Below are 13,927 nucleotides of genomic sequence, written 5' to 3'. Positions count from 1 at the left end.
TCCCCCCCCCCCCCCGCCGCTCCTTCCCCCACACCCAGCACTCAGGGCTGCCCCCTCCCTCCCATGATTCTCTGTAGTGAGCTCCCCGTTGCTGGAAGTATACAAGCAGAGGCTGAAAGACCACCTGTCAAGCAAGGGACATTCAGCTGCGGGCTGAAGGCTATGGCTATACATGACCACCAGGCTCAGCAATTCTACTTTCAAGTTTTAGGCCCCCAAGATTCTGGACTCCTAGAGATTCTAGACCTCCCCCCAAAACTCTCTGTTCCACGGTTTCCTGGTTCTAAGGCTCTATCCCCCACAATCCTACCTCCCCCCAAGATTCCAGACACATGAGATTCCAGATCTCCCGAGATTCTCTGACTACAGAGTTTTCTGCACCACAGTTCTAGTCCCTGTGCTTACGGACCCCTGCCCTCTGCCCCCCGCGAGGATTCTAGGCACTGATAGTCCAGGTTAATGACTTGGGCCTTTATTCCATCTGGAAAACACAAATATTCACAAGAATCTGTACAACCTTAGGGACACCAGCCCTGGCCCTGCCCTCAGCTGCATGCCACCCTCACACCCCGCCCCCCAGCCCCGGCCTGCTGCCACAGCACCCCAGGCTCCCTGCTCTGGTCCAAGTCTTTTCTCCAAAGCAGGCATGAGTGCTTGATCCAGTCACAGCTGGGAAGAAAAACACAGAGGTTGTGAGGAAGACCCTCCCCACTCCCCAAAAAGCAGGATCCCACCTGGCCTGGGCCATTTGGACAGAGCACCCGTCCCACCCATCCCCCCATTGCCCCAGCCCTGAGTGGGGAGGCTCCACCCAGGCTGCAGGGGGGGCTCACCATCAATTACAAGTGGATGTCAAACACGCCATCCTCCACCGTCTGAACCTCCTCCTCTCGGATCTCTGCAGGGAGGGGGGTGTCACAGGACCAATTCCTGGGTCCCTGTGCCCTCAGCAGCCCTTCTCCCCATCACTGGAGGCACCCGGCCCCATCCCAGAAGCAGAACCATCCACCAAAAATCAATTCACTGAATGACCAAAAGGCCCAATTTTTGAGGCTCTTTTTCTAAGTTTTCATTTTGCCACAGCTTTTTTGCAGCCACAGATTTATCGGTGCAGTTTGTTTAAATGTCAGTTTTGTGCGTGCTTTACATTTTAGACCCCAGCACTTCTGGAAGGCTCAATGCGAATGGTTTCATCTTTTCTGTATTTGAGAACTTATGCCCTGTGCCTGCCTCTATTTTTGAGGACTTATGCCAGTCTGAACAGTTGTGGTCAACTGCCTTAGACCCCAGTTGAACATGGTCGTTCAGAGTGTCCTTAGCAAAATAATCATTTGAGGAATTGTCATTCAGAAAACTGACCTGGAACCACCAATGGCCCCAAGAGAGCTGCTGGGAGCTTTGGGGGGCAAGGGACTTTTCTCAGAATAGCCTCCAAAGCAGCCAAAAAGGGAAACACAGGCAAATGGCTCACAAAACTCCCTCTCCAACCCCTTGTCAATCCCCCTAACAAAATAAGAGTGCAAATTGAATCTTGAAGTCTCTTTCACGTTTACTCTTTTTTATTTATTAGTCTCTCTCCTCCTCAGCCTCAGAGGGTTGAGGGCTCCCTGGTCACCTTCTGACACCCTTACCTGTCCAGCCCTTCTCCATCACCCTACCAAAATAAGACAATTACAAACTCTGCAATCATTTCCATCCTGGAGAAGGTAATACTATGCCACCATGGCCTTGCCTCCCTCCCTCCACAGGCCAGTACAAAAAGAGACCCCTTCTTACCTGGAGGCCGGGAGCCTCGCCTGCCAGGGCGGGGCAGGGAGAAGCTGAAGGCGCGATGGTGGGTATGTGTGGGTGAGGGTGAGGGTGCAGACCCCTCCAGACTCACACTCTGGGCCCGGCGCCGGCATTCAACTGACAGACGATCCTTGCACTGCTTGTGGCAGTTAACACCACAGGCTGGGGAGGCAGATGGGGAGCCCAGCCAGATCAACTGATCAGAATACCCTTCCCCATTCCACAGGCCTGCACCTCTCCCCAGGTCCCTTTGCTCCTGAGCAGCTGCCCCACCAAAACAAGAGCCTCCTTTCCAAGTGCTCTCTTCATCCTACTCGGCAGTCTGTGCCCTCTCCAAAGCTCCCTGTTCCTGGGCAGCTGCCTCACCAAAATAAAGGCCCTGGTTTTTGTTTGTTTGTTTGTTTTTGGTTGTTTTTTGGGTTTTTGGTTTGCTTGTTTTGGTTTTTGGTTTCTGGGGGTTTTTTTTGGCAAAACTGCGAGGCAGGTGGGATCTTACTTCCCAGAGCAGGGGTCGAACCCACACCCCCTGCAGTGGAAGCACGGCGTCTTAACCACTGGATGGCCAGGGAAGTCCCAACAAAAGCCCTGTTAAAGGCTACCCCCTTCACGTCAATCAGCATGCCTCTCTGGCTCTAAGGTACTTCACTCCTTGGCAATTACCCCACCAAAATGAGAATATTCACCCAGATAGTAACTCTTCCCAAAAAACTCAGCCCAGCAGCCTTGCAACTCCATCTCACCTCGGCATTTGAGGCCCTGCTTGTAGATGCCCAGGATCTGAAATAGAGGAGGGGGCCGCAGTAGGGGGGAGGGGTTTAGAGGGGATGACTCTACTTCTTCCTTTCCATGGGCAGGGAGTGGGACTGACCCTTTCTGGATCCTTAGGGCCCCCCTCAGGGTTTTGTTCAGAACAGCAAGAGGGGAGGCAGGTGGAATTAAGGTTTGCCTAGGCTGAGAAGGCTCTGGCAGGGGGGGGGCCGGAAGGGAGGGCGGGGGTGGATGGGGCGGGGCCGGTGCTGGAGGGGCGTGGCTTGGGCGGGGGCTCACCAGGGCCTTGCAGTGGCGGCAGGCGACCGGGCGCAAGGAGTTGCTCTCGTGGAAGTTGTGTACGAAGCCCATGCGGCCACCCAGCACAGAGCTGGAGCGCAGAAAGTAGGAGACCATCTCCTCCTTGCTGATGCAGCCATCCCTGTCCGGGAAGGGGGAGGGCCTCAGCTCTGGGGGCCTCCCTGGGACCACCCACCACCAGCTTAACCCATCCCACTGGGAAAAACCCCTACCAAGTTAAAGGTCCTCACCGACTCCTGATTTTGGACCCCTGGTGCAGGAAAGAGAAAGAACACTAGACTTGGAGTCAGGCAGATGTAGTAGCTGCTACTAACTAGTTGTGTGGTCTTGGGCAAGTCAATTGCCCTGGGTTTCCTCCCTGGAAAAATGGGGATCATAATTCCTGCCCTGCTCACTTCACAGAGTTGGCGTGTAAACTAAAATTGCTCTGCACTTTCCCATGGGATTATCAGCTTCTGTTTCCCAAAGTGAGCTCTGTGGAACACCAGTCCGGAGCCCTGAGAATTAAGAGATCTCTGATGAGTTTGCGGACCAGGTAAGATTGGAAAAAGCTGCACCTGTCTCACTCTTGCATAATCCTGCCAGAAAGGTAATCCAGGGATTCCCCACGGAGCCCTTTTTTTTCATCCATTCACACATTTTAGGGAAAGAGTGAGCACGTGCTCTGGAGACGGACAGAACTCAGTTCAAATTTGGGCTCTACTTCTTCTCTGTGTGACTTCACGCCCCATCCCTCGGTTTCCTCTTCTATAAATGGGGACGATGACAGTTCCTACACCTCAGAGGCCTTTGGGTAAGGCTTAAATGAGATAGTGCACATGGAACATTGACAACAGCGTCTGTAATGGTTAATAGATGCTGGGCCACTGGGAGCTATTTCCACCAGGGGTGGCCCTTGTCGGAAACGCCTGCCCATTGTATTTACGTGATCCAGGTTGTCCTTCAAATCAGTGGTACATTGGGACGACCGATGGTTCATGAAAATATGTAAACCTAGGCTCCTATCTCACACTGTTCATGAAAACTTAATTCCCACTAAATTCAGAACACTAATGTAAAAAATAAGAATTTCAAAGTATCTGAAAAGGTATAAGGGAAGAATTTTGTAACCTTGAGGGGATGAAGGCCTTTCTACGCATAACACAAATCCGAGAAGCCATAAAGGAAAAGACTGACATATTGAGCACACATTTTTTTAAAATTTTATATGGAAAAGGACAACATAAATGACAGACTGGGAGGAAATATTTGCAAACATATTCAACACCAAGGGTTAATATCCATTAACAGAGATTCTAGAAATCAATGAGAAAAAGACTCACAAACCCAGTGGAATAATGGACAAAGGACACGAACAGGCAATTTACAGAAGAAACAGAAGTGGCCGGTAAACATATGAAGATCTCCTACCCCCACTAGTATTAAAGAAATGCAAATTTAACCAAGACGCCATTTGCCAATTAGACTGGCAAAATTGTAAAGCTTATTATAGCATCCACTGTTGGCAAGGAAGCTGGGAAATGGGCACTCGTTCACTGTTGATGGGAGTGCGAGCTGGCACAACCTTGCCTGAGGTCACCTTGGCAGTCTCTCTTCTAATTTAGAATGTGCATATCTTTTGATCCAATTATCCCACTTCTAGGAATTTCTCCTACAAAAATAGTGGCCTGAGTGCATGGGTACAAAGATGCTCACAGTAGCATGGTGGATATTAATAGCGAAAAACTGGGAACAGTCGACATGTCCATCAGCGGGAGAATGGTGAGACAAATGATGGCCCAGCCACACAGTGTAATTCTCTGCAGCTGTTCTAAAGAATGAGGTAGCTCTGCATGAATCGGCCTGGAAAGATGTCCATGATGAGGGTTTAAGTGGAAAACAAAAGTGAAAAAACACAAAGCATGCGGTTCCGTCAAGACAGTGATTTAAAAACAAAAACAAGAAACCCTGAAAACCCTACTGCCACAAATACCCAGATGCTGGTTAAAATATATCAAAAATTGCTTTAAATGCATAGGTGAGTTTGCAAGAAACGGAAACCCCCAAGTTTCAGAAACAAAGAGAGATCTTCGAATTGATTCAGTGAGCTGTGGCTGCCCCAGGAGCCAGGTGCTGGATTTTGATACCTGCCTGGGGCCTGCAGGAGGTGGGGAGTTAAGGCTGAGGCGCCTGCATGAAGCTGACGCCTTGAAGGTCTCCAAGGGCTGCACCCTCCCTAAAAGTGTGGCCTGGAAAAACTCCACCCTAACACAGGGAGGTGACAGGGAACTGTTTTCAACTCAGAGAAAACTCTGTTTTCAACTATTTGTTCCCAACGCTGGGAGGAGAAACAAAGCAACTACAATGAATGCCACTGGCGGAACCAGATTTATACCATCATCCTGTTTGTCTGTGAAACAGACACAGACAAATTCTCTAACAATCTGCAACACGCATGAAAAAAAGACTGGAAAGATACCGGCATTGCCACACCAGTAATGTTACGAACATAGTTACTAATGACAGCCTCTGAGTGGGAAAGGAGGGAGGGAATTTTCACTTCTTACCTTATACACTTTGCTCACTATAAATCTATTTTACTACCTGGATTTTTTTTTAACCATGCATTTTTATAATATGGGAAAAAACCCAGCTTTTTGAAATATGGATAACACTGAAAAGTAAATCGACCTGGGATGGACTATAAATTTTTATTGGAATTTTGTCCGCTCAGCAAAACCAGGGTGCGAACATGGTTGCATGTTTAACCTACTCCAGAGAACCGGCTGTCTGTCCAAATTGTCAGCATGTGAATTGTGAATTGTTGCTAAGCAAGTGGGTGCCGCTCACTGCAGGCCTTTCTTATCTATTCATTAAGACAGGCTACCCAGGAGTTCAACGTGCCCACACTTTTTGCCAGCTGTGAGCTCCACAAATAAAATGGCATTTATGTAGCAACAGTCCCCAGGCCACCGTCTTTGCAAGATTCAGGTGGAGTCACCCCCACCCCTTCTTCGGTCTGAATAAGTGAGGTAACCCTGTGCCTCTGCAGCTGGAAGCCTCCCCGAAAATAAGAGCCCCTCCCCACATGGGTGGCTTCCTCCCTCAAGATCATCTGGTTCAATGTCCTCATCTTGCACGGGAGGAAACTAAAACCCAAGGGGAAGTGAGCCTGCTTTCCCTCTCCCCCTGCCCCCAGGCCTCCTCACTGGTTCTGGTCGAAGTCCCCAAAGGCGCTGAGGTAAGGAAAGTTCCCACGGATGATCTGGAACTCCTCCTGTGAGATGTGGCCGTCCCCATCGACATCGAAGTTCCGGAACACAGACTGGAGTACATAGAGGGACACATGGGGGAGGGGAGGATAAAAGGAGCATTGGCCCCACCCTGCCCACATTCCCAGTCCAAGTGATGAAGGGCAGGCGTCTCAGCTGTGGGCAGCTGTCTGTCTCCCCCACCACCTCCCTTCTCCGTACCCCCATCCCAACCCCACCCATCAGCTGCGCCCCGTGCCTTCTGGAGACTGAGTGTTGGCCCTTGAACCTGGCACTGGTGGCGGCTCCCAGGGCAGTGCCCTGGCAAAACTAGCCTTGATTGACCACTACGGACCTGTCCCCCCAGCCCGCAGACTCCAGAGCTGGCTGCCACGGAGTCTCACCTCCACCATCTTCTCAATGTGCTCCACCACGAGTGCCTGATCCAGCTTGGGTTTGGCCGCTGAGGTCCACTCCTCCAGCACCGGGGGCCGGGGAGGCGGCGTGCAGCTGGTGGGGCTGCTTGGCTGTGGGAATGGTCGAGGCTGAGAGAGGGCCAGAGGTGAGGAAGCCCAGGGCCCAGTGGAGGAGAGAGGGCAAGCCCTGGGGACAAGGAAGCCTGCCCAACGAGCAGGATAGGTGAGGTAGCCTCTAATCTTGGAACTCCCAGGAGGGCAGAGGTGGGGGAGGAAGAGGATGGGCCGAGTGGGTAAGCAGCGATTCCGTCCCTCACCGAGGACTTGGAGCGCGGTTCCCGCTGCAGGGACAGCTGGTAGAGCTCATCCTCTGTCTGATACTGATCCAGAGACACCTGGGACACACAGGTCTGATCACGCCCACCGGCCTCCGCGGCTCTCAGGAGCCCACTGCCCAGAACTCAGACCCACAGGTTTACCTAGAGGTCGCAGCCCAGCCCCGAGCCTGGCCCAGAAGCTAGACTCGGGACAAAGGCCAGCTTAGAACACATCCCAGCAACCACACGCCAGCCTAGCACACAGACCAGAACCTGTATCTCGGCCCCAAACCTTGAACACAATGCACTGTCAAGATCTCAGCCAAGAATCCAGGTCGCAACCCAGCTGAGAGCTCTGAAATTCCCCCCAACATAGAATCCCACCCAGCAACCAGACTCCAGCTCAGATTTCAATCCCCATCTCAGTCCAGAACCCAGAAACAGGTAAGACTTCACACCAAACCTTAAAACCTAAGCCCCAGCCCAACGATTAGAACCTAGTCCAGATCTGGACTAGAACCCAACTCCTACGCTAGGGCTCAAAACCAAGTCCAAGACCAAGCCCAGAAGCTCAGAGCTCAGGGCCATGTTTAAAAGCTGCCCCTGGGGAACTCCCTGGCGGTCCAGGGGTTAGGACTCGGCCCTTTCACTGCCGAGGGTGCGGGTTCCATCCCTGGTCAGGGAACTAAGATCCCACAAGCCATGAAGCACAGCCAAAAACTAAAAGTTAAAAAAATAAAATAAAAGCCACCCCTATACCCAGAATCCAGAGTTTGACCCCAAACCTTGAACACAGCCCACTGCTAGGAACTCAACCCAGGGCCTAGGCCCAGCCTCAAGTCCACATGCCAGCCTCAGGGGCCCACAGTCCCATCTGGAGGCTAGAACCCTTCTCCAAGTTCACCCCAGCCTTGGGGCCCAGGCTGGGTGTCAGTTCTTCGATCATAACTGAGAACCCAAGGCCAAGCCTGCAGGACCAGGTGCAGCTGTGGACCCTGCTGCCTGGCCCCTCACCGTCAGCAGGCTCAGCAGGTCGGGGTTGGCTTGCACTGGGGGCTGAAGGCTGGTCACCATGGCCAGCTCCTCCAGGATGCTGAAGAGCTGCTTCATCTTGGCCCCATTAAGTCGGGTCCGGGTGGGGTCCAGCCAGTCAGGCAGTGCCAGCTGCAGGGCCACCAGGTCCTTGAGGTGCACACCCAAGATGGGGAAGCGGAAACCCACGCAGGCTGCCAGCCGGCGCCGGTAGTTGCCATAGTTACCAGTGGCCGTCACTAGTTCTGTCAGACCTTCCCAGAGCTGGGGGACAAAGGGCAGAGGGTCACACAAACACACACACACACACACACACACACACACACACACACACATCACATATCTCAAGCTCAGCTCTCCTTCCCCTGCCCAGCCCTGGAAATGTGGGAGAGGATGTGGAGTCAGGGTTAGGGATGGGTGAAAGGTCAAAAGCCTCCCTCACTATCCCCCAACACTGGCTCCCTTAGCCCCTGGGAATCAGAAGTCATAGGTCACGAGTTCAAAGGGACACCCACTACCAAATACCACACCTCTACACCAGGCCTGGGCACAGATTATCATCAACATTTAACAGAAGAGGGGACTTCCCTGGTGGTCCAGTGGTAAAGAACCCGCCTTCCAATGCAGGGGACACGGGTTTGATTCTTGGTCAGGGAGCTAAGATCCCACATGCCGCGAGGCATCTAGGCCCCCGTGCCGCAACTACTGAGCTCGCGTGCCTCAACAAGAGAGCCTGTGGGCCGCAAACTACAGAGCCCAGCACTCTGGAACCTGTGCGCCACAACTAGAGAGAAGCCCGCACGCCACAATGAAGAGCCCGCGCCGCAACAAAAGATCCCGCAAGCTTCAATGAAGACCCCACGTGCCGCAGCTAAGACCCGACACAGCCAAAAACATAAAGAAAATAAATAAATATTTTTTAAAAAAACCATTTCACAGGAGAGGAAACTGAGGATCAGGGAGGCAGAGCAGCACAGGATGATGATTTTGAAGAATATTCTTAGTGGTATCATTCGTAACAGCCCAAACTGGAAAAACCCCAAATGTTCAATAGTAGAGGAGATACACAAATCGGGGTAGACTAAAACATTATACGGCAACGGAAGTGAATGAACAATTGCTCCACATAACGGAATGTAAGAATGAAAGAAGCAAGAAGTAAAATCACGTATATAACAATTCCATTCATAGCAGGTTCAAAAACAGGCAACAAGAAACGCACATGCTTTTGGGATGCATGCACAGGTGGTAAAGCTATCAAGAAAAACAAGGTCAGGAACTCCCTGGTGGTCCAGTGGTTAGGATTCTGAGCCTTCACTGCAGGGAGCACGGGTGTGGGGACTAAGATCCCACATGCCGCGCAGTATGGCCAAAATGAATGAATAAATAAATAAAAACTTTTAAAAAGAAAGAAAGAAAAGCAAGGTAATCATCCTTAGGAATGTTATGACATTGTTTGCCTCTGATGAGGACGGAGTTGTGCGCTAAGGTGCTGGGAGCTTCGGGGGCTGGCAGTGTTCTACTTCTTGACCTGAGTGGTAGTTACACAGGCGTTTTCTAATTTTTTTTAACTGTACATATGTTTTATAGACTCTTCTATATGTATGTCACCAGTTATGTTTTTTAAAATAAAATAGGGACTTCCCTGGTGGTCCCGTGGTTAAAACTCGGTGCTTCCACTGCAGGGGGCACAGGTTTGATCCCTGGTCAGGGAACTAAGATCCCACATGTGTGCGGCACGACCAAAATAAAATAAAATAAAATAAGCAGGGGAAGAGTAAAGCACGAGCTTTGAAGTTAGGCAGACCTGTGAGACTCCACTCTGCTGCTTTCACTGTGCAACTGGAAAAGGATTTAACCCCCAGACTCAGTTTCCTCATTTATCAAATGAAGAGGGAGTGCCCAGCCTCCAGCACTGCTGGGAGTTCTCAGCGAGGCCAGCCCTGGGAAGGCTGACCAGGCCGTTCCCCTGACCCCCCCGAGTCTCAAGCACCTTGATGGTCTCTGGGCTCACGTGGCTGTGGGTCTCCTTGAGGCGGGAGATGGAGCTGTGGCTCAGGCCCCCGACCACCGCCATCAGCGTGTTGAAATTCTGCAGCTCCAGGAGTTTCTGGGGAATAAATGGAGAGAGATGAGGCAGTGAGTCACTGAGTGGGCCCAGAATTTGGCCCAGCTTTTCTGGAGAAGACCTAGCAGTGGGTTAGGGGAAAGGACGGACTCAGCCCTACTGGCAATTTGGGAGGTGGGGGGGAAGGGGAGGGGCAGGCACCTCTGCAACGTGGACGAAGTGTGTGATGACCAGGGCCCGCTGCGGGGCTGTGGGCTTGCTGAGAATCATAAGTTGCACCCACTGCGAGACACTGTTGAAGAGGGAGATGAATCGCTCCAGGACAGGGTTGTCCACGGTGCAGCCGTGAGTCACAAAACTGTGATAGTCCTGGAACTGCAGGCACAGTGGCCTCAGCACCCCGGGGCCCCTCCCCTCACCAATGGCCGCTCCTCACCCTCCAGCGGCCCTTTGGTGGTTACATTGAAACCCCAGACCCACCCTGTGACCCCACCTACCCCAGAGACCCTGCCCCTCCTGGCACCCCCTCCCCAGCCCACCCCCGCTCCCTGACTGAAGGCCACTGGGCCGCACCAGGATCTTGCAAAAGGAGCGATATTCCAAGTAGGTGAGATGTGCTGCCAGCTCCATGGGGTCCAGGTGGTCAAACAACAGGGACATCTTGCGTTTTTTCTGTTCCACAGGGTTCCTCTGGGTCACCTGCCGATTCCACTTGTAGGTGGGGCTGGGGGAGTGGGGCGGGGCAGTGAGTCCTTTGCTGAAGATGCCCCACCCCTCATGGCCCTACACTCATGCCACTCACGCTGACCGCGAGACGCTGTGCAGAGCACGAATGTCCCCAGTCCCAGCACCTCCTGCAATCTCCCCCTCATCACGCACTCAACACAGATTTATGGAAGACCTACTCTGTGACAGGCACTGTGCTAGGTGCTGGGGGTACAGAGATGAGCAAGACACGGTTCCTGCCCCCGAGGAGCTCACAGTCTACTGAGGGAGACAGACACAGAAACAAACAATCACGAAATAGCGTGGCACAAGTGTGGAGGTCTTTGGGCAGAGGTCTGCACAAAGTGTCATGGAGGAACAGAGGCAGGAACGACAAATTCTGCCCTGAAAGAGTCCACAGACACTCCACACTTGTGCTAAGTTTTGATAACACGTCGGAGGAGGCAAGGGGACATGAGCAAAGCGCCATGGTGGGAAAGGATGCAGGAGCTGCAGAATGGTGAGTGGACCCGTGCAGCTGCAGTATGAGATGCCTGGTATGGGGTGGTGGGCTGTGGAAGATGAGGCAGGAATGCCAAGCTGGCCTGAGACTATGAAAGGCCTTAATCCCCAGCCGAGGCATTCTGAAGACGATAGGCAGCCATAGAAGGTTTTTAAGCAAGAGTGACATGACCCTCACCCATTCAATTCGACAAACATTTATGAAGTGCAGATGGTGTAGGATGCTGAGTGCCCTGCCCAGCCCTCCGAGCTCCCCCCCACGCACACGCTCTCGATGTCGATGAGGCTGCTGTGCCGGCGGTTCCCTTCTTGGTCTAGCAGAGCCTTCAGCTCCTTGATCTGCTCAGCGAGCTCAGGATTCAAGTCAAACTCTGCTGGGAACGCTGAGATCCAGTACCTGGTGGAGGTTCAGAGTCACCCAAGGCAGCCCTTCCCCCACCATCCCCTAGGACTGTAGTTCCCCAGGGAGGGGGAAAGAGCCTCGAACTGTGGTTCCCCTCTCCCAGCTCTTTCCTTCCCTACCCGCACTGGGCAGATCAGAAAACAGGGACCGGGCCAGGACCAGGAAGGGGCAAGCCTGCGGCAGCACAACCACCATGGACAGAGCCGGGTTCAAACCCACGTGACCAGCTTCCAGAACGAGCTATTTCCACTCCTTCAGGCCAGTCTGAAGCCTGAGATAAGGGAGCAGAGGAGGAGACAGAGCCCCAAGAGGAAGACTCACCTGACCAGATGGCATGTTTTCACCTGAAGCGAACTGGAGTTGTCCTTCCGGGATTGTTGGTAGGTGAAGCAGAGTTAAGGAAAACAAGCATGGAGACTTACTCTAGAAAAGGAGGCAGGGGATGGAACCCGAGTTCTTGGGGGAGGCTGAGGGCAGGGCCCGGTTCTAGGAGAAATTCTAGGGGTGGGGTCTGGGGCGGGCAGGGCCCAAGCTCTGGAAAGGGGCTGAAAGCAGAGGTGAGGTGTGAGCTTTGGGAGGGTGCCTGGATGGAATGGGGGCCAGATTCTGGGAGAGGGTGAGAGCAGGACCTGGGTTCTGGGAGAGAAGCAAGAGGCAGAACCTGCGCTGGGAGTAGGAACAGGTCCTAGACTGTGGGGAGGACAGAGCAAGGCCTAGGCTGGGGAGAGACCCGGGGACGGGGCCTTAGTTCTAAGGGGAGGAAAGGGGTGGAGCTTAGGCCCTAGCTGCAGCCTGGGCCAATCCTGAATTCTGTGATGTGGGAGTGGCCCACGCTCTAGGAGCGAAGCCCCTCCTCTGCCCCCGCTGGGCAGCGGGGCTCCCTTATGGATGCAGACTGCAGGGCCCTTGGCGAGGCCGGCGAAGGATATACGTACAGCAGTTTTGCCGCCAGCTGAGAGGAAGGGATGTACCAGGGGTGCATCATGAGGAACATGCGCACCAGCTGCGGGTCCCGCACCTTCCCGGAGTCATCTAACTCCGAGGGGTCAAGGAGAAGCGGGTTGACCCTACGTCCCGCAGCTTCGGTCCCTAAACCCTACCCCGCAGCCTGCCGGGTTTCTGGCTCCCGGCCGCCTCCGGCTTTCCGAGGGCTCCGAAACCAGGAGGCAGATTATAAAGTAAAGGTAGGGTGGAAGAGGGATAAGGCAGGATCCGAGGAACTAGAGGAGAGGAGCGTCTGAGTCGGGCCTGTAGTTTGGAGGGGAACCAGCTGGGGCGGAAGGAGACGGGTTCCGCGGGGTCAAGAATCCAGAGGTCATTTCCTGAGTGCCTGGGGAAGGGGCACCCCTTCACCAGATAAGCCACCCCCCCATCAGCCGGAAACAGCTTCCAGGCCGCAATAGCGAGTTCCTCCGGATCCCCCGGGGAGACAGATAACGGTCCTCGTGGGTCAGAGTCTGGGGACCCCGTCGCTCCTCCCTTCAACGCTGGTATACTAGGGAAGGGAAACCTTTTCTCTTTCTGCACCGTGTGGATCTCTCTACCCCGGGATGAAGAGGAGACTTTCGCCAAAGAGGCTGCAGGATGCGAGTTGGGCAGAGGTCTGCCCTGGGAGGCAGGGGTCAGGGTTCAGGCTCCCGGCTGGTCTCAGGCTGGGCGTGTCCTCCCGTGCCACTCACCGAAGGCTTCAATGCAACCACGGAGCAGCTCCTCCACCGTGCAGCCCTTGTCCAGGTCCAGGGTGCCCGCCATGGCCTCCGGCGCGGGTAGGCTGGGCCAAGCTGCGCTCCGAGAGCCTCCACGGGTCTCGGACCTGACCACTGTCCCGGGAGAGACAGAGCCGGAGTCTGCGGAGGCGCGGGCCAGGGGAGCGGCCCCGCGGACAGAAATGGGGCGGGGCAGGCACGCCCCCTGCTGGGCAGGGGCGGAGTCGTCCGCCGCGGCCACTCCTGGGGTTAACTGGCCCGGGATGTTGCAACCCACCAGTTGGGAAACGAACTGACCAAGAAGCTTCCGGCCCACCCTTGGAGTCGTGGGAGGGCTGAGGGACTCCCCGGGGATAGGGACGAGCCAGAACTCGGGGGGCTGGTTAGTGTCCCAGCCCCCCCTCCCCGCAGGCCCTCTTCTCACGTCCTCTCCCCAGAGGCACCTGCAGCACCCCGCAGCTCAGTTCTGCGCCCCTCCCGCTTCCCTCCCTTCACAGCCTCCCTTCCCCCGCAGGGTTATTTTGGGAACCCAGAGCCTGAGGGGACCTCGGAGGAATTTCTCCCTGGGATGAGAGGGGGGAGGAACCCAGGCGTCCTGCCCGCGTCGCCCCCTCCTGGGCTCCCCGGAAAGGAAGGCGGGGCTGTGGCAGCCCCCAGGGGCCTTTCATT

General features: G+C 54.2%; 1 protein-coding gene across 4 annotated transcripts in view; it reads right to left on the bottom strand.

Moving 5' to 3' along the window:
* Positions 1-456: 456 nt before the first annotated feature.
* Positions 457-13,927, bottom strand: part of RASGRP2 (RAS guanyl releasing protein 2) — a 15,078-nt gene continuing 1,607 nt past the window's right edge. The window contains exons 1-16 of one of the 4 annotated variants that reach the window (XM_024749285.1): positions 13,232-13,372; positions 12,482-12,584; positions 11,874-11,936; positions 11,415-11,546; positions 10,496-10,646; positions 10,124-10,297; positions 9,848-9,964; positions 7,837-8,118; positions 6,823-6,900; positions 6,494-6,616; positions 6,048-6,163; positions 2,839-2,980; positions 2,532-2,568; positions 1,777-1,953; positions 834-898; positions 457-669 (exon numbers count right to left, since the gene is read on the bottom strand). In XM_024749285.1, coding sequence (XP_024605053.1) covers positions 840-898; positions 1,777-1,953; positions 2,532-2,568; positions 2,839-2,980; positions 6,048-6,163; positions 6,494-6,616; positions 6,823-6,900; positions 7,837-8,118; positions 9,848-9,964; positions 10,124-10,297; positions 10,496-10,646; positions 11,415-11,546; positions 11,874-11,936; positions 12,482-12,584; positions 13,232-13,304 — 1,827 coding nt within the window. In that variant the 5' untranslated portion in view covers positions 13,305-13,372 and the 3' untranslated portion in view covers positions 457-669; positions 834-839. Of the gene's footprint in view, positions 670-833; positions 899-1,776; positions 1,954-2,474; positions 2,569-2,838; positions 2,981-3,150; positions 4,702-6,047; positions 6,164-6,493; positions 6,617-6,822; positions 6,901-7,836; positions 8,119-9,847; positions 9,965-10,123; positions 10,298-10,495; positions 10,647-11,414; positions 11,547-11,873; positions 11,937-12,481; positions 12,585-13,231; positions 13,373-13,927 lie in introns of those variants that run through there. The other 3 variants (XM_024749286.1, XM_024749287.1, XM_024749288.1) reach the window with 3 other exon arrangements.

The sequence above is a fragment of the Neophocaena asiaeorientalis genome, unplaced genomic scaffold (genome assembly GCF_003031525.2).
Source record: "Neophocaena asiaeorientalis asiaeorientalis breed wild unplaced genomic scaffold, Neophocaena_asiaeorientalis_V1.1 scaffold43, whole genome shotgun sequence".
NCBI classification, from domain to species: Eukaryota; Metazoa; Chordata; class Mammalia; order Artiodactyla; family Phocoenidae; genus Neophocaena; species Neophocaena asiaeorientalis.
The sequence above is the reverse complement of the archived record's forward strand: the minus strand, read 5'-3'. Positions and strand labels throughout refer to the sequence as shown.